Source organism: Sus scrofa, chromosome 5, assembly GCF_054392235.1.
Source record: "Sus scrofa isolate SSC_HxYL_T2T_F1_AM1 chromosome 5, Sscrofa_HxYL_maternal_Yorkshire_Landrace_v2.0, whole genome shotgun sequence".
NCBI classification, from domain to species: Eukaryota; Metazoa; Chordata; class Mammalia; order Artiodactyla; family Suidae; genus Sus; species Sus scrofa.
Genome location: NC_139387.1, coordinates 63,929,260 through 63,953,739, shown reverse-complemented (window position 1 = coordinate 63,953,739; position 24,480 = coordinate 63,929,260). Strand labels below are relative to the sequence as shown.

General features: G+C 38.8%; 1 protein-coding gene across 4 annotated transcripts in view; it reads left to right on the top strand.

Moving 5' to 3' along the window:
* The window catches only part of PTPRO (protein tyrosine phosphatase receptor type O), a 241,700-nt gene that overhangs the window by 118,344 nt on the left and 98,876 nt on the right, over positions 1-24,480 (top strand). For all 4 annotated transcript variants that reach the window (XR_014803817.1, XR_014803816.1, XM_084956710.1 and 1 more), the window contains exon 2: positions 17,997-18,270. Coding sequence is in view for 2 of the 4 variants with exons in the window: in XM_084956710.1 (XP_084812836.1) it covers positions 17,997-18,270 (274 nt within the window). In the remaining 2 variants the exon portion in view is untranslated. The remainder of the gene's footprint in view (positions 1-17,996; positions 18,271-24,480) is intronic.

Sequence of the window (24,480 nt, the reverse complement as noted above, 5' to 3'; positions counted from 1 at the left end):
AGTTGGCTCACAGCAAGTGGCCCAACCTCCAGTGACTCCTTTGGTATTTGTTTCTTGCAGCCTACATTCAGCATATGAATCATCAAGCCCCCCAGTAGAGAGCTGCCTAGAAAGAATAAGATTGCAGTTAAAGAACCAACCTTACGGATACATGGCTGATTCTTACCACACAACTCTTATGGCAGGTGAAACTGGATACCAACAAATGGCCATGCTTTTCTCTTGGTTAATGGATGTCAAGGGGAGAGAGGCAGCAGAAAGTATAAATGTCATAAAAGAATGAATATTTAGCTCCAAAATTGTGCATAAGTAAATCTGAAAAAAAAAAGAGAGAGAGAGAGAATCACAGCAGGTTCTTATTGCTCAATTCCAGCCCATTTACAGAGAATAAAAAGGCAAAGCAATGTGAGTGAAAAGCAAGATATCAGGCTCAGCAGGAATTTGCCACCTTAGCTTTGAATTCTACTGCACTTAAGAGTTTAACTGTTTTATCACCAGCCTTCTCTGATCTCACTTGATCAGGAAAGATGATGGTTTGCAGGAGCAAGGCAGTGCTGACACCAAATTAGCTCTAGGAATAAGACAACACATTCCAAGATGAAGGCATTACTAATCTTAAAGACAAGTAATAAATTCCTGGTAGAATTCCTGATGGAGGCATCTGAAAGTTGATTCCTGAATTTGCCACAAATCTATGCCTCGTAAGTGTTACTTGCCACTCACACAATAAAGGATCTAGGAAGCAGTTAAATTTGAGAGCTAAATTTGCTCTGCTACATAAGTAAGTTGTATCTTCTTGTCTCCAAACAACAAAAAAAAAAAAGAACAGTTAAAGGTATACTGGATTGCGGTTCTTTGGATACTAAGGGCTCAATATCTCATGTCAGGTTCACTTCAAAAGGATTGCGATTTATAAAAGAGAAATTGTGGATTTCATGTCAGTCTTCTCAGTAAATATATTTTTATTTTGAAGTATAATTCCAATTGAACTGCCTCACAGAAACAAATAAACATTGCTTCTGTTATCACTGAGATAAAGAGTGATCTCAGTTTTCAAAATTCCTAAATTGTCTTACTTGTGGTGACTATAACAATAGGGTCACAAACCTGCAGCAATATTATAGCATTGTAGAACTACCCTGAAATATTTGATATATAGGTCATTTCTTTAGCCTATAAGACAATGAAATGCCAAGCATCACATACATTTGTACTTCCCTTACTTGGTAAATCCCATTATAAATTGGTTATAGTTCATGTTTAAAGAAGAATGCTTTTTCTAATACTAGGAGTTTTCCTATGGAATCTGATTTAAAAGAATTCATTCAGGGTTATAATTTTACCTGGTCTGCTTTCCCCATCTAGCAAAAAGCACTGATTATAAAGGACGGGTGGCAAGGAATAGAGAATTGACATTACCTGTGTGGCTTATTGGAAGGCCCTCTACAGAAGGTTCTGTAAAACACTTGTTGACTGGTTTCTAGCTTACAATATTTCAGTGGTGAGCCTAGCATTCAAGGCTCTCTTCATTTGCCCTAATCTAGCCTTTTTCCTTGTCTCTCATTGCTTCTTCTCATGTGCCTTTTGCAAACCACTGAATAAAACTTTTGAACTTACTGTTGAGCAGTGCCCTGTGGGGCTCCCGGGCACAAAAGCCTTTCTGTTTCCCCCATTTCTCATTCTTAGGAGATGGGTCTCATTCAGCCTGCATGACCTTCCCTGAGTTCCAAGGGGCAGGTTCAGACAGTTGCTGATCAGGGAAGGAAGGGGATGCAAAGACAAGGGAGGAACAGTCAAATAACGATAGTTCAGCCTTGGGACAGGATCCTGGTTCCCTCTCAAGGGATACACATAATAATATGGGCATCTTATACACCTAAGAGAAAAGTTTATTCCTTGTGCTTCTTTTAGAAATGAATACTTTAAAACTAAACAGCTTAGGGTCCTTCCTTTTCCTTCTCCCTGGCTTAATTGCACCCTAAACACAATCATCCATAAGCTAAAGATTAGGCACCCTGAGTGTAATTGCCTGTGGGTTAAAGATTGTTAGCACATGATGTTTTTCAGGAATTTTCCTAGTTTGTTCAAATCTCTGATCAATAGCCCTTTTCGCAAGTACTGTTATTTTAGGCAATAACCCAGAAGGCCACCATCATGATCAGGCCGAGATCTCCTGACTCCAGCCTTGATGACTAAGATTCCCCCAAAGAAAGAATACATGTTTGTCCCAACCCTGATTCCTATCTGAAAACTGTTTTTCTCCTGTTTACTATAAAACTCCTCACATTTCTTTCCAATCTTTCTTATATTAGCTTCCATCATGGCCCCTGTGCTGCACAGTAGGACCTCATTGTCTATCCATTCTAAATGTCATAGTTTGCATCTACCAACCCCAAACTCCCCATCCATCTCATTTCTTCCCCCTTCTCCCTTGGCAACCGCAAGTCTGTGTCTGTGAGTCTGTTTCTTGTTCCTCTCTTATTGATCATGACTTGTTCCACATGTTATATATCTGCATCCATGCCTATGCCCCCTGCTGTATTTAGAAATTCTCTGAACAATGCTGCATTTTTTTTTTTAACTGTGTGTTTCCTACTGCCTCACAACAGTATCCCATACTAAGGAAATTTCCTTAAATTACGTATTAAATTGCAGTGAATTATTAAGCAACATCACTGCTGATGCAGTAGCTTTAGTCTGTAGTTTACATACCAGCTTTTTCTCTCCTGGGTTTTGAAAACCCTCAGCCAGAGGTAACTCAGGGAAATAGCTCTTTCCCACTTATAATTAAGATTCTTTCCCACCTTTGCCACCTCAGCTCTTCATCCTGTGATTATTTGGCCATAATGATGTGAGTGCTTTGCAGAAAACTTGATGTTACACCAAGTGCACGAATTTGAAATCTTCTTGTCCATAATTGTTCGATTTTATTCTTAAAGTTTAAGCTCTCTTCCTTTCACTACAAAGAATTAATCAATTCTTCCTGCTCCTCTTTATAGATCTAAATCTGATCCACAATCCCTCCAACCCTGGAAAAGTACAGATGCAACACTCTTTTCTAACTCTTTCATAGACCATTTCCACGTGTAAAGAATCACATTTAACTACCTGATATGGAAGTCACTTCATGAATTTTCCAGACTTGGGGTGAGAAAAAGAATAATTAGATCCAAGGCTTGAAAGATTCACCCAGACAATTTTTCAAATACACATTCCTCTAATTCTTTTGAACACCTACTATGTGAGGGCAATTTCCATATATATTATCTCGTTACCATCTCTGAATAATTCTAGACATAAAGTTGACAAAAACTGAAGCTGAAAAGGAAAATTGAGTGAAACTAAGGTTCAACATCTTTAATAGGTTAACCTAGGTCATAAAACGAAGATAATAGGATTTGAACTCAGGTACCTAATACAAAGTCCAGTGCCCAGGGGGTGGTACTGAAGGTATCAAGGAGATGTGGGAGCTGTGGTGGCACATGTTGAGTACTTCCCCTGGTTCATTTAAAACCTCTGAGCCTCATCTTTGAGTTGTTCCAGTGGCGGAAGCCACCGTCTTCTGAAGATGGCTTCATAATGCATTATCAGCAAATTACTGAGTCACCAGTTTTCACGCTGCAAATGCCTCCCAGTTAGAGGGACTGACCTGCTTTAGACTTGGCTTAGCCTTGATGGCTCAGGACCTTACTAATTGATTAATCATTCATGCCTACAACCTATGAGTAAAAAGTTTGAAAAGTATGTCTTTGCAACTCAAAGTGTGTTCTGTGAACCAGCTGCATTTGCACCACCTGGGGAGCTTATTTATTAGAAATGCAGAATCAGACTACCTGAATTCATATACCTTTTAATTTTGAGAAGCCCTACTGAAGCACTGTATGCGTTTAAGATATATCTTGTGATATAATGATGTTTTAGTATGTTTGTGACTAAATTCAGTGAAAAATTCAATTTTGTGGTTTTTTTAATTTGTTCATTTGTTATCAAAAAAAAAAAAAATGTTAAACTCTGCAGGCAGCTTCTGTTGCCACTTGGAAAGCAAACATTTACATACAACAATAGCCATCGACTCTGCCCACTCATTTAAGAGCCAAAATTGCCTTGTATCTCTACAGAACGTCCACCTAGGTAAGCTTTATTTCTTATGGCAGAAAGGGGAAAAAAAATTACTTGATTTGTAGGTTTTGCTGGGCAAAATATTGTAATGGAAATATCACTAGAGTGCCTTCAAAAGGACCTGCATCTAGGAGTTCCCATTGTGGCTCAGCGGAAATGAATCTGACCAGTATCCATGAGGATGAAGGTTCAATCCCTGGCCTCTCGAGTTGCAGAGAGCTATGGTGTAGGTCAAAGATGTGGCTTGGATCCACATGTGCACTGTGACTGTGGTGCAGGGCGGCAGCTACAGCTCTGATTCAATCCCTAGCCTCTGATTCGACCTCCATATGCTTCGGATACAGCCCTAAAAAAAATAAAAATAAAAAAATAAAGGACCTGCATCTAGTAAGGGTCTTCCTCTATGCAGGCAGATACCCCCAGGCAGGCACCTTCCACCTCCAGGTCTTAGGTTTCCTCATCTGTATTAAGGAGTTTGATCAACATAATTTCTGAGGCTCCTTCCTATTTTGACCTCTTGTTGGGACTCTTACTAATATTTCCTCAATAGGTCTCTCATTGCTGCTCTCATCTTCTTTGGATAAGTCTGGATAAGTCTTGTTTCAGTTATTGCCACAACCTTCTAATTAATCTCCTGCTTCATTTGACCCTCTCTCAACCCCAGCTTCACACTACTAATCTTTCTTTCTCAAAAGAAAATCTAAACATGGCCATCGGATGCTTAGAACACTCCAATGGCCAACAAGGTAACACCCAAACACTTGAACCTGACCTGCGAGGCCCTTTCTGTTCCTTGAAGGTCCTATGCTGTCCTCTGTTCCTAAAACACAGTGCTGCTCCTAGCCCATCTTGCCTGAAACATCCCCTACACTCCATCCAGCCTGTTTATCACTGAGCTTTGATAATCTTTTTTTTTTTTTTTTTCTATTTCTTTGGGCCGCTCCCGCAGCATATGGAGGTTGCCAGGCTAGGGGTCGAATCGGAGCTTAGCCACCGGCCTACACCAGAGCCACAGCAATGCGGGATCCGAGCCGCGTCTGCAACCTACACCACAGCTCACGGCAACGCCGGATCGTTAACCCACTGAGCAAGGGCAGGGACCGAACCCAAAACCTCATGGTTCCTAGTCGAATTCGTTAACCACTGCACCACGATGGGAACTCCAAGCTTTGATAATCTTTTAAGCATCAACTGCAGCATCACTAGGTAAGGTGTTCTTACTACCAGCATACATTGTGCTTCTTGTCATAATATTTGATGCTTCTGATTGTTATTGCTGATTTAGAATTAATCTTTGTGAGGACTAAAACCAGTCTCCTTGCTCACAATCATACTTTAGTAACTAACATCAAGAAGCATTACGAACGATTATTTGAATTCCATCAGATTCCTAGTTATCAATAAAATAATAACTCTAAGTATTGTTTTAAGGATTTAAGCATAATTAATCTAAGACCCCCTAGAACAAACACTGGCATATATTAGTAGCAATAGTAATAGCTAGCTTATATTAGGTATTTAATATATGCTAGCTATTACTATTGTTACTCTTCTTTTTTTGCCTTTTTAGGGCTGCACACATGGCATTTGGAAGCTCCTAGGCTAGGGATTGAATTGGAGATGCAGCCACAAGCCTAAGCCACAGCCACAGCAATGCAGGAATGGGGCTTCATCTGTAACCTAAAGCACAGATCATGGCAACGCCAAATCCCCAACCCACTGAGCAAGGCCAAGGAGTGAACTTGTATCCTCATGGATACTAGTCAGATTCTAAACCCACCGAGCCACAAAGGGAACTCTTGTTACTATTCTTTTCTCTCTTCAATTATAGCAGTTAGTATGGGCTTAATTTTAATTACCTGATAAGTAAAAATATCTTGCTCATTTTGAATGCTAAAGGGAATACACAAAGAAGTAGATGCATTAATCACCTAAACAATTGCATCAGGTTAATGGTATTTCTTATTCCATTGAAACAGAAGATCATATTGTTATGTACTAAATACATATAATTAATCATATTTATTGTAAATTATGCAGCAATGTATTTGGAAAATACTGTATTTAATTATCATAAGGTACCATTAAATTCTTCTAGTAAATGTTCCACAATTTGTTTCCTTGAAGCCAAAGCTAATGGAAAAGGCTTGAGAGAAATTTTCATTTTGAAGAAAACAGATCCTGGCCACTGTTTTTTGTTTGTTTGTTTGTTTTTTGTCTTTCTCTCTTTTTAGGGCCATACCGCAGGCATATGAAGGTTCCCAGGCTAGGGGTCGAATCAGAGCTACAGCTGCCGGCCTACACCAGGGCCACAGCAATGCCAGATCCGAGCTGCATCTTCGACCTATACCACAGCTCACGGCCATGCCAGATCCTTAACCCACTGAGCAAGGCCAGAGATCGAACCCACAACCTCATGGTTCCTAGTCGGATTCGTTTCCACTGCGCCACGACAGGAATTCCGATCCTGGATACTTATGACCTGAAAGGAGATCTGGCATGCATCTCTTAATATTCTTAGAAATTACTCCTAGGTTCATTGTTTATTAATTCATAACTCTTCAAAGTTATGAACTGAAAGGGATCCTAAAGTCCAATCTTTCAACCAGTATTTGAATCTCCATGGCACCATCTTAGTCAAGTGGATAGAAGGCCTCTGCATGGGCAGTTAGTTCCCATAGCAACATATGATTTATTAATGGTTCATCTATGAGTCTTTAAGAATATATTATCTGCAAATCTGAAACAAATTAGGACACAATCATAGAAAGAAAAAAAAAGGAAGGAGCATGGTGGATAAGGAAACAATTGAGATATTAATAAAAATATAGCTTGATTTTTTTCTCTATCAGATATTAAATAAGACAGATAGAGTCATGACTGGCAAGGATACAAAATATCAGTCTTATTCCGCCACTGTCTTATTGGTCACTATTACTTATTCCCAATTTACAAGTTTTCTTTATCCCTCACCCTTTCTTTGTATTCCTTTAACCTTTCCTCTTTGTCTGCTTCCTGCCATTTCCCTACTTACCTCCTTGCCTCTCTCCTTAATATCTGTCTTAGTTTGGCCAAGCATTCTTTTATTTCTAAAAGACAGTGATTATGACTCTGCCATAATAATCCAGAAACTGGGCTATAAAAAGTAATACTCTGATACATGAGAATAGACTGAACAAACACAGTAAGAATATGTTGTTAAAGTCTCAGTAAATGTAGGGTACGTGGGTGGATGAATAGATGAATGGACTTCAGTTTATAAATATTTATTAAGTTCCAGATAGCAAAATATTGGGTTGGATTCTGTGATAGATGATAAGTGAGGTCTGATTCTCTGTCGTTAGCAGATTAAAATCTAACAGGAAATTTATACACAGAACTAACCAAACACAGCATAAGATACGCAATGAGAAGCAATGCAAATGGGGCAAAATGAGAAAAAAAAGAGGTTGAGAAGAAAGAAGTGTTATATTATTCAGGAAGGTGGAAATAGAAATAGAGTAGTTAGCAAATGGTAAATTAACATCGATTGTTAAGTATTGTATTTCAGGGTATTCAAGAAAGGAAAGTGTGTTTCAGTAATTTAAACACTTGAATATTGGGTTTTAAAATTTATGTGGGGAGTTCCTGATGTGGCTCAGCGGGTTACAAATCCAACTAGTATCCCTGAGGATGCAGATTCAATCCTTGGCCTCGCTCAGTGGGTTCAGGATCTGACATTGCCTGGAGCATAGGTCACAGATCCCCCGTTGCTGTGGCTGCGGCATAGACTGGCAGCTACAGCTCAGATTCAACCCCTAGCCTGGGAACTTCCATGTGCCATAGATGTGGCCCTAAAAAGAAAAGAAAAAAATATGTAGAGAGAGCCCATGATCGGTCATGACTTGATAAAAGTATTGCATGCTATGACTTTGTTAAGTCTTTATTATGAATTAAATAAAAGCTTTGTAACTAAAGTTCCTTTGTTTAACACAGATCATGTGAATTATTGCCAATTGGCATAAGGTATTTATATCAGGCTCCCAATAACAGCTGCTCCCTTTAAAAATAGAAACTTTAAAATAGTAAGGAAAGATGTAGAAAGAGATTTAAACATTTCTGTACAGAATCCTATGAAAAAAATTTCACCTTTATCATTAGATTCTGTACCATCAAAATTTTCTAATGGTAAAAACCACCTTTTAAAATAATTTCAAGGATGCAAACATTTCTTTTTGGGGGGAGGATGCAAACATTTCTATTTTCCACCTTTTAAAATATGTCTTATCCCAGGAGATAAGAAAGTATTCAACGATGAAATGCCAATTAACAACAAGTGCAGTATCTCAAGTAAAAGTAATGATATTTCCTTACCAAATACCACAGCATGATTTATATAAATGTCATCCTTTCCCCAAGAATGGAATCCTTTCATTCAGTGCAGTAAATTGCATACTGTCTTTTTACAGCTGTTCTCAAAGACAAAGATATTTTTGAGCTTCATTTATAAAATATAAATATCAGATTGTTGTCCCAGCCTTCTTGTAATTCAAAATAGCATCAGTGCTGGTGAACATATTATTCATGCAGTGGAAACTAAGAAATGGTGACAATCTAAAGTTAACATTATGAAATGAAGATGAATATGTAGAACGTTAACCTCAAATGATTTAAGTAGATGTTATGAATACTTAACATGAGGATGGTAGGATCTTGGCAAAAAGAGCCATTTATAATTATTTCTACCTCTTACTGTAAGGGCAGTCTGCCTCTCAGTAGATTAGTATGATCCCATGTAACTAGTTTAGAAGCTATTTTACTATGACAGTAAAAAATACTATTTCTAATTGAATTATGTTTGTAACTACATCAAGTAATAGCAAATCTGAGATAGCACTGTTTCTGAAAAATACACATTGAAAAACTGCATGATGATTGCAGAATTTTAATGTGATATTGAGGGTTTTTACACAAGTGAAAACTTAAATTTCTTTTATTATTTATTAGATTTCTTATGACATTCGGAAAGTTTTGCAATGCAGCTGACAAAAGCTTCCCTAGCCAGATTCATTAAGTGTAATAACCACTTTTTAAGCCATCAAAATCAAGCGCTTATGTGCAAGGCATAAAATATGCCAAGGATCTTAACCCTTATTTTTTTTTCATTTTAATCTCACAACTACCTTGTAAGACAAGCATTCTTTCCCATTTTATAGGTGAGGAAACTAAGTTTCCTCGAGGTGTCTATGGGATGGTCTGTATGTAATGCGACTGATATTCATACTGAACTCTATTTGTCTTTAAGTCACTCTTCTTTCCACTATACTTGAATGTCCTATAACTCCCCACATGATAAAGATAAGTAATCTCAAAGCGACATTCATGCCTTATGGTTGCAAAGGAATAAAGTAAAAGGCAGTATATGGCATGAACCTGGAGTTGAATGTCAAAGTTATTGCACAGGCTTTGGAATCAGAAAAATCTGGATGTAATGCTCATGTCTACCACATGAAAGCACGGGATCTTAGGCATGTTACTTAATTTTTCTGATGCTTAAGTAAAAATTAGAAAAATGCAAATAATAATATTTAAGAGGATTGTCAAAATTAATGGAGGTCATGCCTAAAAAATTCTTAACGCAAGCAGATTCTTAATAAAAGTAAGCCCTCTTAACAGTAGTAGTTGTATTACCATACTGCAGTAGCTCCTCCATTCCTCGAGTGCCCACTGCCATCTCTAAGTCGATCTCTTCCAAATACTGGATCCAGGCCTCTCTTCTGAATTCTGCATGCATATAGCTCATACCTACTTGGAATTTGCACTTGGATATCCCACATGCATCTCATACTTGTTATGTATTAAGCTGAACTGAACTAATTATATGCATCCCCCTTCTTCCCACCCTGCCAATATCTGCTCGCCTGCAGTCTTTTCTATTATGATAATGATAATGTGTGAGTAGGTGTAGAAAGTCAACACCACAAGCAGCCCTCAACCCATCAAATCTCAAGTCACTAAGTTCTGAGGAATATACCCTCTAAATTTTTCCTGGCACTTCCCTGATCCTTCCTACCATCCTTCCTCTCTTAGGTTACTTCAGTCACCCCAACTTCTGCCTGTCCTCACCAACCAGCTCTCTGTACTGTACCCAGAAGGATCTTCCTGCCCACCCTGAGACCTAAATGAAATTGGCTTAAATCCATTCCCATTTCCTATGGAAGTTCAAATCCACTTGGGATTTTGTTAAGTTGTAGGAGGTTGTCATTCTCATTATTTCTTCTTCTCTCAGGCACCAGCTTTCATGATGACCACTTCTGTGTCCTTGCACATGGCTGTGAAACTCAGCCCCTTGAGCGAGTCCCACAAATGAGCCACTCACACAAATCCTGTGTGAGTGTTGTAAACATTAGTAAAGATTGGGGTCTGGGGAAATGGACAAGTGTTTGTTCTTCAAAATGCTAGCATCAAATGGGACATTAGGCATTTCCAGTTTTAAAATGCTCTTTGACCTCCTCACCATCTGGAAATTTCTGTTGGCTGATTGCCCCTTCTCTATGTCAATACCACACCATCTTGTTGGCTCTGATCACTGTGTTTTTTTCCAGCCTCTTCTCCTTTTCTTTCTCCCTTACTTTCTAGAATAAGGCCGTTCTTTTCTTTGTAACTCAAATACCGTTTGCCTGTATTTGTTTTGTTCCTTTGCCTAGATTCCTCTGCTCATACCGTTAGAATGTTCTCTTCTATCCCAAGAGGTAATTTATCATGTATTTTTTTTATTAAAACTTGGCCCAAGAGGAATTTGGGAGCCAGCAGTCAACATAAGAAAAATTTTTGCCTCTGTTACAGAAGACGAATTTGGTTGTTTCACTCCCCTGCTTAATAACCTATAAGTGCTTTCGCATTGCTTCAAGCAATACATCTCAATGTTTTCAGAAGGACTTACAAAGTATCCCATGATCTGGTCTCCCCTATTGACCATTCTGATGTTATTCTGTTTTCTCAAATCTATTGTGTTTTCTCCAGCCCCCAAATCTTCATATATACTGTTCTTCATAGATTGTACTCTTTCTCCAGCTCATGATCGTGTCAACTCTTACTGTAGTCTGTACCTACTGACTCTTACTTCCCTTAAGTTAGATCATCTTGCTGGGTCCTCCTTTATCATGAGGTGCTTCTATACAATGACGCCTTTTCCATTTGTAGGTATTTTCTCCCTTTTGCTATAGATTCTGAACACCACTGGGATTGGAACCAAATTCCTTTTCTTCACTGTCATATCTTCAACACCATGTATACAGCAGGCACTCAGCCTTTTAAAGTTACACAAAAGCACACATTGAATGAAGCATGTATGTAGAGTATCCTACTTTATCTCTCTTGACTTCTGGGCCTAAATTTATCCAGCATGAAGGGATCAATCTTCCAGAAGAAATCATAAAATCCCAGTGATGGTGGAAGGCACAAGAAACTATTTGTGGACATTTCTGTTGTGACTCAGTGGGTTAAGGACCTGATGTTGTCTTTGTGAGGATAAGGGTTGGATCCCTGGCCTCATTCATTGGGTTAAGGATCCAGCATTGCTGCAAGCTGCCACATAGGTCACAGATGCAGCTCAGATCTGGTTGCTATGCCTGTGGTGTAGGCCTGAAGCTGCAGCACTAATTAGACCCCTAGCTTGGGAACTTCCATATGCTGCAGTTGCAGTGGTAGAAAGAAAAGAGAAAGAAAGGAAAGAAAGAGAGAGAGAGAGAGAGAGAGAGAGAGAGAGAGAAAGAAAGAAAGAAAGAGAAAGAAAGAAAGAAAGAAAGAAAGAAAGAAAGAAAGAAAGAAAGAAAGAAAGAAAGAAAGAAAGAAAGAAAGAGAAAGAAAGGAGGGAGGGAGGGGAGGAAGGAAGGAAGGAAGGAAGGGAAAGAAGGGAGGGAGGGAAGGAAGAAAGGGAGGAAGAAAGGAAAAGAAGAGAGGGAGGGAAGGAAGGAAAGAAGGAAAGAATTTGCTTTGCAGATCTGAATGCTCTGTTGCTGACAGTGGTAACAACTCAGTGAGTTAAAGGGCAGTGCTTACGAAAGGTCACAGGGATCACATCTAAATATGTGGTGAACTGTGTGTTTGGTAAGTGGACAGCACTCTTTGTTAACTATCATCAGGATTTAATTAGCGGGTGTCACAATCGAAGAGATGTTTCCTGCCTGTGGGGATATCTGACTGAACTCATCCATCCTAAAATAAATGATTAGTGCCATATCTTTCACCTTATTTTTCAATAAGTGGGACAGCTACATTTTTACAAGCACCTCTCTGAGGTAAAACCTTTTAAAAACCATAAATATGTAAGGTAAAGCTAGAGAAGAGGGATGGGGAATAAAAACCTTCAGGCAAAATAATGTTTGTCAGGGCTTCATTTTATGAAAAATAGCACTTGTTTCACAGAAGTGATCTGTCAGGATCTCCTGTTTTTGCTAACATAGGAAGCCAGAAGAATGTCACATATTTTCAGAATCTGCCTGATCATTGGACTGTTGAGAACAAGTGTATGTGATGGCTTCCGGGATGGTGGAACTACCTCCTTCTGAGTCCATCATCAGCCAGTCTCAGCTTCACAGGTCTCTGACCTTGTCGGCACAGTAGGTCCTAGAAATGGTTCCCATGGTAACCTTCAGTCTAAGATTAGCTCAGGCTGCCACACAGGGGCATAACAGAAAAAAGAAATGCTAGCCACTCTTGTTCCTGATGCCACAAAGAGGATAATATTGATAGATGAATAAGTAGATCAAAACTCAGAGCAGTTTGGGAACTATTTATGAGCTGTGATGTTAGAGTCCTGAAAAGATACAACATCTAAGATTTAGAGAAAATCAAGGAGAAAAAAGGTTATGAATATTGCAGTAACAATTAGCTATTGTTTTTGGAGGCTCTACGAAAATACTATATGGGCCTAGGTAATGTACACCCATAAGCTAGTTTGTTCCCCCCACAAAAGCTGGTCATACTAGGTTTTATCTTTTCCATCATTTACCTGAAGCAAAGGAAGCTCAAAGAATTAAAACGAGAGACAATCACGGTGAGATTTGAACCCAGGTCGGCCTACCTCTAAAACTGCTTTTATTTTTTTCAAGATATCGCACTTTTTGAGCATCTATCAAGTGTAATCTAGAGGAGTAAGTCATGGTTTGTGCTGAGGGAGTTCACTGCCAAATAAGCATAGATATAGACGTTAGCATTTAGGAAATCATTGTGGCTCCAGGACCTTACAGTCTGGGGATTGCGGTAAAATAGAGTCCTAAAATTTATAATTAAAGAATAGCCTTGAGGAGCCTTGAGAAACTCATTTAATTTTTTTTTGCACCCCAGTGTTTTCATCTGTGAAGTGAGATCATAACTTAATGGAAGGTTCTAAGGATCAAATGAGCATTGTATTTTAATGTGTTTTATAAAATAAAAAATGTAATATATGGTTACGTTATTATCCTACCTATTGTTTAAAACCTTGGAGTATCTCTTCTGTGTAAGTTTCCTCCCAGTTTAAAAATGCTAGTTTGAGAGTTCCCACTGAGGCTCAGTGGGTTAAGAACCTGACTACAGCAGCTTGGGCTGCCATGCAGGTCCGGGTTCATCCCCCACCAGTACAGTGGGTTTAAAGATCTGGCCACAGCCATGGCTCAAATTCAATCCCTGGTCCAGGAACTTCCAAAGTCTGTGACTAATAACACTCAGATTGAATTATAACTGTGCATTTGAGTCTCTCCCTCACTGGAGCCTGAGCTTCTGGAGTTCAAGGACCCCGTCTGACTCATTTGTCTTTTGCTAACACCTACCATGATGCCTGATGCCACGTTGGCACTTAGCTAATGTTTGTTTTTGTTGAATTAACAAATGGCTAGATCTCCAAGGGTCTGTGAATTCAACATCCAGTGAACATAATTACAGAATTCTGGAGGGTTTTGAAGTGAGTTAAATGAATATTTATAGAACCTTTATAGTTTAAAGGTCATGGAGTGTTTCAAGACTGAAACACAGTAGCTTTTGAAATACAATGAATATTGATCAATTTTGCCCTATTAGCATGTTTATGAAAGCCATTTAACCCTTACCAAAATCCCGTGAGTTATAGGAATTATCTCTACTTTCTAAATTAAGAAGATGCAGTTAAGAGAGTCCTGGGCTTTCCCAAGTTCTCACAGGTAATATGCTGCAAAGAAGGAATAGAAACTCAGACCCTCTGATTCCAAGTCAATTTCCATGTTCTTAAGCAAATTATTTAATTTCTCTGAGTAAAACAGGAGTAATAATATTAATTTCTGCAAATGGTTGTAAGGAATAAAAGGAAAAATACGTATATAATGCCCAGGGCAAAGCCGGTCCAGATGCACAAATACCACAGTCGCCACACTTGTCGAGGATGGTAGAAGACTTCCTTGAACTTCTGACAGTTACTTTATGAGCGGCCAGCTTGGCTTCTTGTCCCACCCCCCAAGGATTCATCCTGCATTTTTCTCCTCTTCAGTGCTGCCTACACTGTCTCCAGCAGCTTCTCTTTCCCAGGACTGGCTATAGAATAGGTTATAGGCTCCTAGCTCCCCTTTCCTTGCTGAGGCCAAGCCCCCAGGCCCCTTTGCTGCCTCAAGCAGCTTAGCTCAGGAAAGAGAAATGCCAAGTGGTATCGGAACATGTGAATCCTAGACCTTGTTCTGACATCAATTAGCTGTGGGACATTTGCACCACCGTTCTTTCAAGTGTGAAATGAGAGTGTTGGACTGGAGAAATTTCTGTATTAAACTTTGTTATGCAAAAGAAATTTCAACGAAAATATTTTTTACTGCACAGTCAAGCAATACCATTAACAGTCTCAGAAAGAAAAAAAAAAAAGTTTTAACTATTTTTCTATCCATGCAGTAAATCAGCATTGGCCTTGCCTAAGTTTACCAGATCCATTTCGATTACTTTTAGCACTTCCTTCTTGCTCTGCCTTTCAGCAGGGATGACATGCCTGCAGCACACATTCAGAATTTTCTCCTGAATATAGATTCCAGGAAAAGCTGAAGCAAAGAGGACAGAGAAGAAAGAAATAGCATAGATGACATTTCTTTTAGGCTCACTGCCTGGATCACACTTGGCCTGTTGCCTTCTTCTCATTAGTACCACTGACTGAATCTGATTAGCCCACCCTGATGTATTTTTGGCAACCTGGGAGCACATGGGCCAATGCTTATTTTCATGGCTGATACAATCATCCCTAAAGCTGTTGTTAGCGTTTGGAAGATCAGTTCCTATCCCTGGAAGATATAACTGTCTACAAAGCATCATGGCACATGAGGCATATATTTCTTAAACACTTTACAAAATTGGGTTTATTTATTCCTCCTTCTGTTATCATCAACACTTTCATGATAAATATGTTAAAATATGAAGCAAAAAATTCTTCGTAATTGTGTATTGGACTTTGTAAAAATATTGTTTTCTTTCTTTCTTTTTTTTTTTTTTCTTTTTATGGCCATACCTGCAGCATATGGAAATTCCCAAGCTAGGGTTCAGATCAGAGCTGCAGCTGCTGGCCTACACCATGGCCATGGCAACGCCAGATCCAAGCCATGTCTTTAACCTCCACCACATAGCTCACAGCAACACTGGATCATTAACTCACTGAGTGAGGCCAGAGATTGAACCTGCATCCTCATGGATACTAGTCAGGTTCCTCGCCCACCAAGCCACAATAGGAACTCCTAAACTTATTGTTTTCTGAGTTAGCGAATCAGCTTCTATAATCAATACTGAATAAAAACCAGACTTCAGTGCTATTGGATATTTGATGCTTGGTTTAGCCTCACAGTTCCACCTGGCCACAGGCATTGTAGAATAGGTCACATTTTATGTCTGGTCCCCGAAGTACCGAACTCAGTTTTTGAAACCTGCTCATATATCTGAGGATGAAAAGCAATGAGGATTAAGGGACATTTAAAAAGTCGATCCATACTGACAAGCTTGTATTATGGAAATCTTCCCAGGACTTCCCAGGTCACAAACCACCTGGCATATGTCAGGCATTGGTCCAGAGCTAGAGATGCAGCTAGAAATAAGATGTAGTCCTTTTCCACCCTCAGAGGACTTATGGTCTAGTGTGGTGGGAATATCATGAATACAATTAAGTCTATTAAATGTTAACATTGAGTTAAACTTCTCTTAATGGCCAGATATTCTTTATAAGTATTAGGACCTTTCAAAACTAGATTTCTTTTAAAAAATTAAATAAGAAGAAAAATGTCAGTATATTTTTAGGACTGTTTGGTGTCTTTTAGGGGGTTGATACATAGTGCATGCTTGATTTGGCTGCTAACAATATGTGAGGTACCAAAATCAATAAGCAGATCAATTCTAAGAGGAGAATGCTCACATGTAATTAATGCGATGTGCAATTCTTTCATTCATTTAACAAGCGCTTATCAGCTTTATGCTGCGTGTCAGTTAAGGTCAGGAAAATAATTCAAGAGAAGACAAAGTTACTGGAATAACAATGGAGCTCCATCTTGGTATCTGTGTAGATCACTGATTAAGAGTTCAAACTAGGCGTTCCCATTGTGGCTCATCAATAATGAGCCCAACTAGTATCCATGAGGAACTGGGTTCAATCCCTGGCTGTGCTCAGGATCCAGCATTGCCATGAGCTGTGGTGTAGGTTACAGCTGTGGCTGTGGTGTAGGCTGGCAGCTACAGCTTGGATTCAACCCCTAGCCTGGGAACTTCAATATGCTGCAGGTGCAGCCCTAAAAAGACAAAAAAAAAAAAAAAAATCCAAACTAGATTTGTGACCTTGAGCAGTGACTTAATCTTTCTGGCTCTCAGTTTTCTCAGCTACAAATTGAGATTGAAAATAATAATATCTATCTCATGAGGTCACACTTAATATGAAATAAGATGACTGTGTTTACAGCCTGCCTAGTTTAGTACCTGGATTCTTGTAAGTCCTTGACAAGTTTCAGCAATTTTTCTGTCCCACTTTCACTGAAAAGAAACCTAAGGCTCACAGCAATGAAATAATTTGTCCTGGATACCACAGATGCAGAAGGTAAATTAAAAACAAAACAGCAAGCATTTCAAAGTATAGGAGTCTTGTTTGAAAAACCAGAGAGCAGAAGGGCTGATTCTGCCTGTGGAGTGTGGGAAAGAATCAGGAAGGGATATTTGAACCAACTACACAAATGATTTTTCAAATACTGTTCATGAGCATTTATCTGGAGACTTGGAGCAAGGTTTTCAGTCCACTAACTGCTGATTTTTCCATCAGTGCCCACAGCTCCTCAGTCTGGCCCTTTCTTCAAAGAGCATCTTAGTTCTTTTATTAAGGACTGGCTAGGCTTTTAATGAGAAAGATTATCACAGGTTTCTCCATCCTGATTTTTTTAGTTTTCAGAACTGACAGGTAAGATGTCAGAGAGGAAATAACTGCCTTGAAACATTCTCCTAGAATTTTCCTAGGAGTATGGCAACACTACTTCCTCCAGAGTAAAAGTAGAATGCTTCTTCAAACCGTGTAGCTTCTTCAACATAGGGGAAACCGAGGACTTCTCTATGGAACTCAAGTGCCAAGGTGATTTCCACTCATTTCTGTTTATGCATTTCCATGATGTTCGTTTGGGGTTTATTAGATGCCGAAATCTATGAACCAGCAGCAACATTCAATGGAGAAAAATCCTAAAAGTGAAAAAACCTAAGAAGGTCAGTAGTCACAATAAGATCATTCTCCCTCTTTCCGCTTTTCCTTGTAAACTAAAATAACTATGTAACTCCATTTCACAAAGCAACGCTTTATCACGACATTGTTTTGGGGGAAATTTTCTCAGTATCATTTTATTGTGAATAATCTGAAACTTGACCTCCATTTCTTCTTTTTCTCTTTTCTTAAACAGAATGTGACCACATTCCATGTAACTGTCCGAGATGATAATAGCATCGCGGTCTCTTTGGAAGATTCAGATGTCATGAGTCCATCATCTGTGTATGTTGTGAAGATAACTGGTGAATCCAAAAATTACTTCTTCGAATTTGAGGAATTCAACAGGACTTTGCCTCCTCCCATTATCTTTAAGGCCAATTATCATGGCCTATATTACATAATCACTCTAGTTGTGGTAAATGGGAATGTGGTGACCAAGCCATCCAGATCCATCACTGTGTTAACAAGTAAGCATCACGTGCATTATTGTCTTCTGTGTCTCTTTGTTGGGTCCACAGGGTCCTCATGGAAAGAGAGTCAGCCCAGAATGACGAGATCAACTGCCTTAAAATCAAATGATGCGATTCAAAGTTCTAGTTTACATGAATAATAATATAGTTTCCTGCCAAATCTTGATCATATTCTACTATAATCTTTGGTTAAAAATATGCTTTAAGGAGTTCCCATTGTGACACAGCAGAAATGAATTTGACTAATAACCATGAGATTGTGGGTTGAATATCTGTCCTCGCTTAGGGGGGTTAAGGATCTGAGGTTGCGGTGAGCTGTGGCAGTGGCATAGGCTGATTTGACCACTAGCCTGGGAACTTCCATGTGTCATGGGTGCAGCCCTAAAAAGCAAAAAAAAAAGAAAAAAAAGTGCTTTAAACCAAAAAAAAAATTCTATCTCATTGTGTATTTTGAGACTGACTAATAATTTTAGATTCATGATTGGACTTTATAATGTAATTTTCTACTATATAATTTAATAGTATAATCATAACTAAGTTTTTTTTCCAGAACACATATTCTCATATTAAGCAATTTGCTTTTTAAGGCAATGAATTTATACTCATATTTAGTTGGTTCAAATTCAATTAATGCTTTTTTAGTTGAGAGAGAGAAAAAGATATTGTTATTTATCAGTTGCTAGTCCTCAAAATAGCCTAGGCTTCCGCTGCACAAGAAAAATGTTAAGAAAAAAAAGTCATTGACATTTTAACCTTTAGTAGTGTGTGTCTTAAGAGGTCATGCTGATATTAGAAATTTTTTAGGAGTGGTCGTAACTGTAAATGATTTTCACTTTACCTTCTGACTTTAATACCTAATCTTTAAAGTAAAATTCGACTCCACTATATATGTTGAAGTATGGAAGAAAAGTTTGTTATCTATAAGATAGTAAAGTATCACTACAATATAATATCTCAGCAAAGTCCTTTTCAGTGCAAATTTCCAGTAGCTGAAATCTTTTAATTGCCATCAATACATAATCTTTCTGGCCATAATTAGGGGAAAGGACAGAATGATATCTGTTGGGATAAAAGGAAAGAGATTCTCTAGGAAGCAAGAACTCAGAATCAAGTTAGAGGACGTATTTTTAACATATCTGTCAAAAGTTAAAGTTTCCTTTGGCAGAGTCCCATAATCAGTATTGAGTCCTAAAAATTAGGAATGGCACAGACCTAAGACCTTCAAGGTTGATAGATATAACGAACAAATCTAAGATCTAGTTGAATTAAAGGATAATTTACCTGGTAAAATACTCTTAAACAAGCTCCAGAAATGGTGAATTGGGAGCTGATAGAACCAGGCAGCAGATTTAGGTGTATGATGCCTATAATATAACTTCTTGGAACCAGAATCTGTGCCTTACTATATTCACAATTTCATAAGCTCCTAGCATGAACCTCATGCTTAACTGGTGATCAATAATTACTCATTCAATTTAGTTGAGCAAGTAACAGGAAAAAGAGCCAGGGGGAAAAAGACCAAGACACAGAGGAAAATAAAAGTGTAGTGACTGTTGCTGACCCAACACTCATTAGCATGCACTTAGATCAGACAAAACTGGAAGAGTCAGCCCTTTAATTAATGGTTTGCAAAGAAATTTGTTAAATACATAAATGTTATAAGATTTCTGTACTATCTTGTTGATATTTTAGCATGTGTAGTAAGCTCTATACAAAATATTTTCTTTTTTTTTTTTGGTCTTTTTTTGGGGGGGCGGTCTTTTGTCCTTTTAGGGCTGCACCCACAGCATATGGAGGTTCCCAGGCTAGGGCTCTAATCAGAACTACAGCTGCTGGCCTACACCACAGCCACAGAAACTCGAGATCCAAGCCACGTCTGCAACCTACACCACAGCTCATGGCAACACCAGATCCTTAACCCACTGAGCAAGGCCAGGGATCGAACCTGCAACCTCATGGCTCCTAGTCAGATTCGTTTCCGCTGTGCCACAACAGGAACTCCAGTATACAAAATATTTTCAGTTTTCTTTTGTAGTTTCTTCTTTGACATGTGAGCTTGGAAGTGTGTTGTTGAATGTCCAAAAATTTGGTGATTTTGCAGAGATCTTTTTATTGATTTCTAGGCAAAAGCTGTTGTGATCAGAGAACATAAATTGTGCAATTTCATTTACTGGAAAGTTGTTGAGATTTGTTTTATGGCTCAAATATGGCCTATCCTGTTGTGCATTCTGTGAGCACCTGCTGGGCGAAGTTTCAATAAATGCCAATTAGGTCAAGTTGGTTGTTCAAATCTTCTGATTTGTAATGATTTGCTATCAGTTTGTTTAACAATGACTGACAGAGTGTGGATTTGTCTATTTCTCCTTTCACTCCTTTTAGTTTATGCTTTATCTATTTCAAAGCTCTGTTTTTATGTTTTTAGATACAAATACCTTTAGGATTATTATGTGTTCATGATGAGCTAATTTTTTATCTATATGCAATGTCCCTCTTTACCCCAAATAATACACTTCGTGTTGAAGAATATTTTGTCTGATAGTAACTAGACATTTTAGTTTTCTTTTGGTAAGTATTATTTTCACAGTATATTTGTTTCATCTTTGTGTAAATTGATTTTTTGTAAACAGCATAGAGTTGGATCTTGCTTTTTTTTTCTAATCTGAAAAGCTCTGCCTTTTAATTGGAGCATTTAGCACTAGCACTACCCAGTAAAAATAGAATGTTAACCACATATATAATATTAAATTTTCTGCTAGACACTTTAAAAAACTTTCTAAAAAGGTGAAATTAATTTAATTTCATTTTTAACATAAATTAATTTTTTTTTTTTTGTCTTGTCTTTTGTCTTTATAGGGCTGCACCCACGGCATATGGAGGTTTTCAGGCTAGGGGTCTAATAGGAGCTGCAGCCTCTGGCCTACGCCAGAGCCACAGCAACGTGGGATCCGAGCCGAGTCTGCAACCTACGCTGCAGTTCATGGCAATGCCAGATCCTTAACTCACTGAGGGTTAAGTGCAGGGATTGAACCTGCAGCCTCATGGTTCCTAGTCAAATTCATTAGCCACTGAGCCATGACAGGAACTCCCGATATAAATTAATAACAGTTTATTTAACCCAGTACATTCAAAATAATATTTCAGTATATAATCAATATATAAAATTTGCACATTTTTTACTCATATGTAATTAAAATAAATAAAATCTAAAATTCAATTTCTCAGTTGCTCTGGCCTCATTTTAAGTGCTCAGTAGCTATATGTGGCTAGTGGCTACCAACTTAGTGCAAGTTTAGATCATTTATATTTAATGTAATTGTGTATATTGTTGAATTTAACTTAAATCTTCCATACCGCTAGTCTGTTCCTGTGAGTTGACTCACTCTAGTAAATAGTTGAGCTCTGTTTAAGATACTAATACACTTCAACTCATCACAAATTTCAAATCCTTTCCATCAATGATAGGTTGCCAGCAGCAGTAGAAGGTATTTCTCAGTGTTCCAATTCTACCTTCAGGGTTCAGTAAGTCCTGAAACCTGCACCCCAGAAGGGATCCATGACTTTACTTCTCCCCTATCAATGGACTTTTTACTAGTGCTGAGTTTTTTGGTGGAACAGAGAGGTTCTTTGTTCTCCTGGTCCAGCCTCAGGCTTAGATGATCTTAAGTGGGGCATTCCCAGCATTCCTACCCCTTGCTATACTTTCACAGCCAAAGTCTACTTTAAATCTGTAGCAGGTCTTGGGATAGAGAGTTTCCTGCCTCTTCCCCATAGTAACAGAACTCTACATTGCATCAGTGCATGAAGATCATGGGTGAAGTGTGTTTCTGCCCCGGTCTCAGGAATAGACCATCTTTTACTTCTACCTGTCCCACAGATGGGGGAAGATATTTGCCTGAGAACTGACAGGGAAAGATTTTTCTCCTCTCCCCTCTACCAGGCATTAAGACTTTTGCTTTTTATTAAGAAAAATCCAGGGAGTTAAGTTTTCTCCTTGATTTCCTAATGACACCAATTATCACCTGCATGTCTGTGTCCAGGAGGGTGGGAGGGTGGCTCTCTTGCCTTTGTATTTCTACTGAGCACCTGATGGAGGTACCCATGCATAGGGCTAGACAGAGGTTGTCCACTCCAATTGCATCTGAGAGTCCCAGTCATGAAAGCAGCTTGTCCTAGAACTTTTAGATAATGAAAATGGTCTATATCTTCATTGTTCAGTACAGTAGCCACTCATTTTAAATTTTTTTAATGATTTTTTTCCATTATAGCTGGTTTACCATGTTCATTTTTAATTTTGATTCATTCTAAGTTTGATTTAAATAGCCACAGGTGGCTGATAACTATCTTCCTGGATAGAGCAGCCTAAACTGTCATTTAGAACACCCTCCACCTTTGAGGATCAGGAAAATTTTGCTTGCTTTCTCTTCTTTCCTGCCTTAATGGTGCTTTCTCTTCCTGTTGCCAAAACTTGACCTCTGTGCACCAACACTGAATTAAATCTTGGAGACAGAATTTTGGATGAAGGAGAAAAGAATAGCTTTATTGCTTTGCCAGGCAAAAGGGAACACAGGGGGCTCAAGCCTTCAAAAACTGTGTGTCCAGCCCAGAAGGATTTGGTGAGTTTTATAGCAATGGTTTTAAGGGCAAGATTTCTGATAAGGATCGAGGTGTGTACAAGGCCTATATTCCTTCAATCCAGCCTCAGGTGGTCTCCTGATAGAGCTTCAGTGGTTTTCCAGGTTATCAAACTGTGACCTTTTTTCTGGAATGAAGAATGCTTCATCAAGTAGTTAACATCTTCCATTTGCTGGGGGTTTCAATTCTGCAGAAGATATTGTTATGTGCATCCCTGGAAGCAGAATCAGGACCCTGCACCCAGGCTGCACTATTGTTTCTTGACTGTTCCTCCCTTATCTCTGCATCACCTTCCCTGATTAGCAACTGTTAGAACCTGCCTTCAGGGAAAGACATGGAGGCTGAAGCCTATCCCTACAAACAAAATGTTGGGTGGGGGCGACACAGAAGCCTTTCTGTGTCCAGGAGCCCCATGGGATCCTGCTCTCTCTGCTAAATTAAGACAGTTAGTGTGTCCCTTTTCTCCTCAGAGGGGCTTGTGTTTGGAATTTAGTTCATTTGGTTACCTGGCCATCTCACCTCTCTGGTAGTCTCAAGAGAAATGATATTTCATGGATTAGTTGACTTTCTCTTCTCCTTGTTGGGGGATAACTCTGACTTATAGTTTTCTACATTCTGAGCAGAAGAGGCAATTTGCATTGATATCTAACGAGTAAAAAGTAATTAATGATGGTTTATTGTGTCTCATCTTCTGTTCCATTTTTATTTTTTATTTTATTTATTTATTTTTTTTTTTGTCTTTTTGCTATTTCTTTGGGCCGCTCCCATGGCATATGGAGGTTCCCAGGCTAGGGGTCAAATCGGAGCTGTAGCCACTGGCCTATGCCAGAGACACAGCAACATGGGATCCGAGCCGCGTCTGCGACCTACACCATAGCTCACGTCAACGCCGGATTGTTAACCCACTGAGCAGGGGCAGGGACCGAACCCGCAACCTCATGGTTCCTAGTCGGATTCGTTAACCACTGCGCCACGATGGGAAATCCTTCTGTTCCATTTTTAAAGACTCAATTACATCACCCCAGATTTCAATATAAGAACTGGGGTTTAATGCACAAATATTTCTGTGACACTAGGCATGAGATGATAGTTGGGTTTCAACTTTTAAAAAGAGGGCATTAAAATACATGCTGACTTAAGGTTACTTTTGAGTTATAAAATTACCATCATTTATCAGTTAATGATGTATTTTTGCCATCTTTATTTTTCTAAGGGAAAGCTTTTCTTGAAAGTTTAGTAAACATTTGTAGGATCCGCACACAGAGTTGACATATTGCTCTTGAGAATAAAAGGGTGTATTTGTTGCAGTCATTTATCATGTGTTAGATTCTTGTCTTCATGAAATAAGCAATGACAAAGCAATTGGCCCTTGGGCAGTCCTATGATATTTCTCTACGGTTATTCTGAGTCTGATGCCCTCAGAGAAAGCTGAGGAACGTGGCGAAGAATAAATTCAGTGCGAACGAGTCATTTGCCCAGTTCAAAAGAGTTTCACAACCCTTAGGCTCTGACATCTGATTAATATTTAATTGATTAAGAATCTGCAGTATATTGTGTGCACTTTAGAAAGAAGGA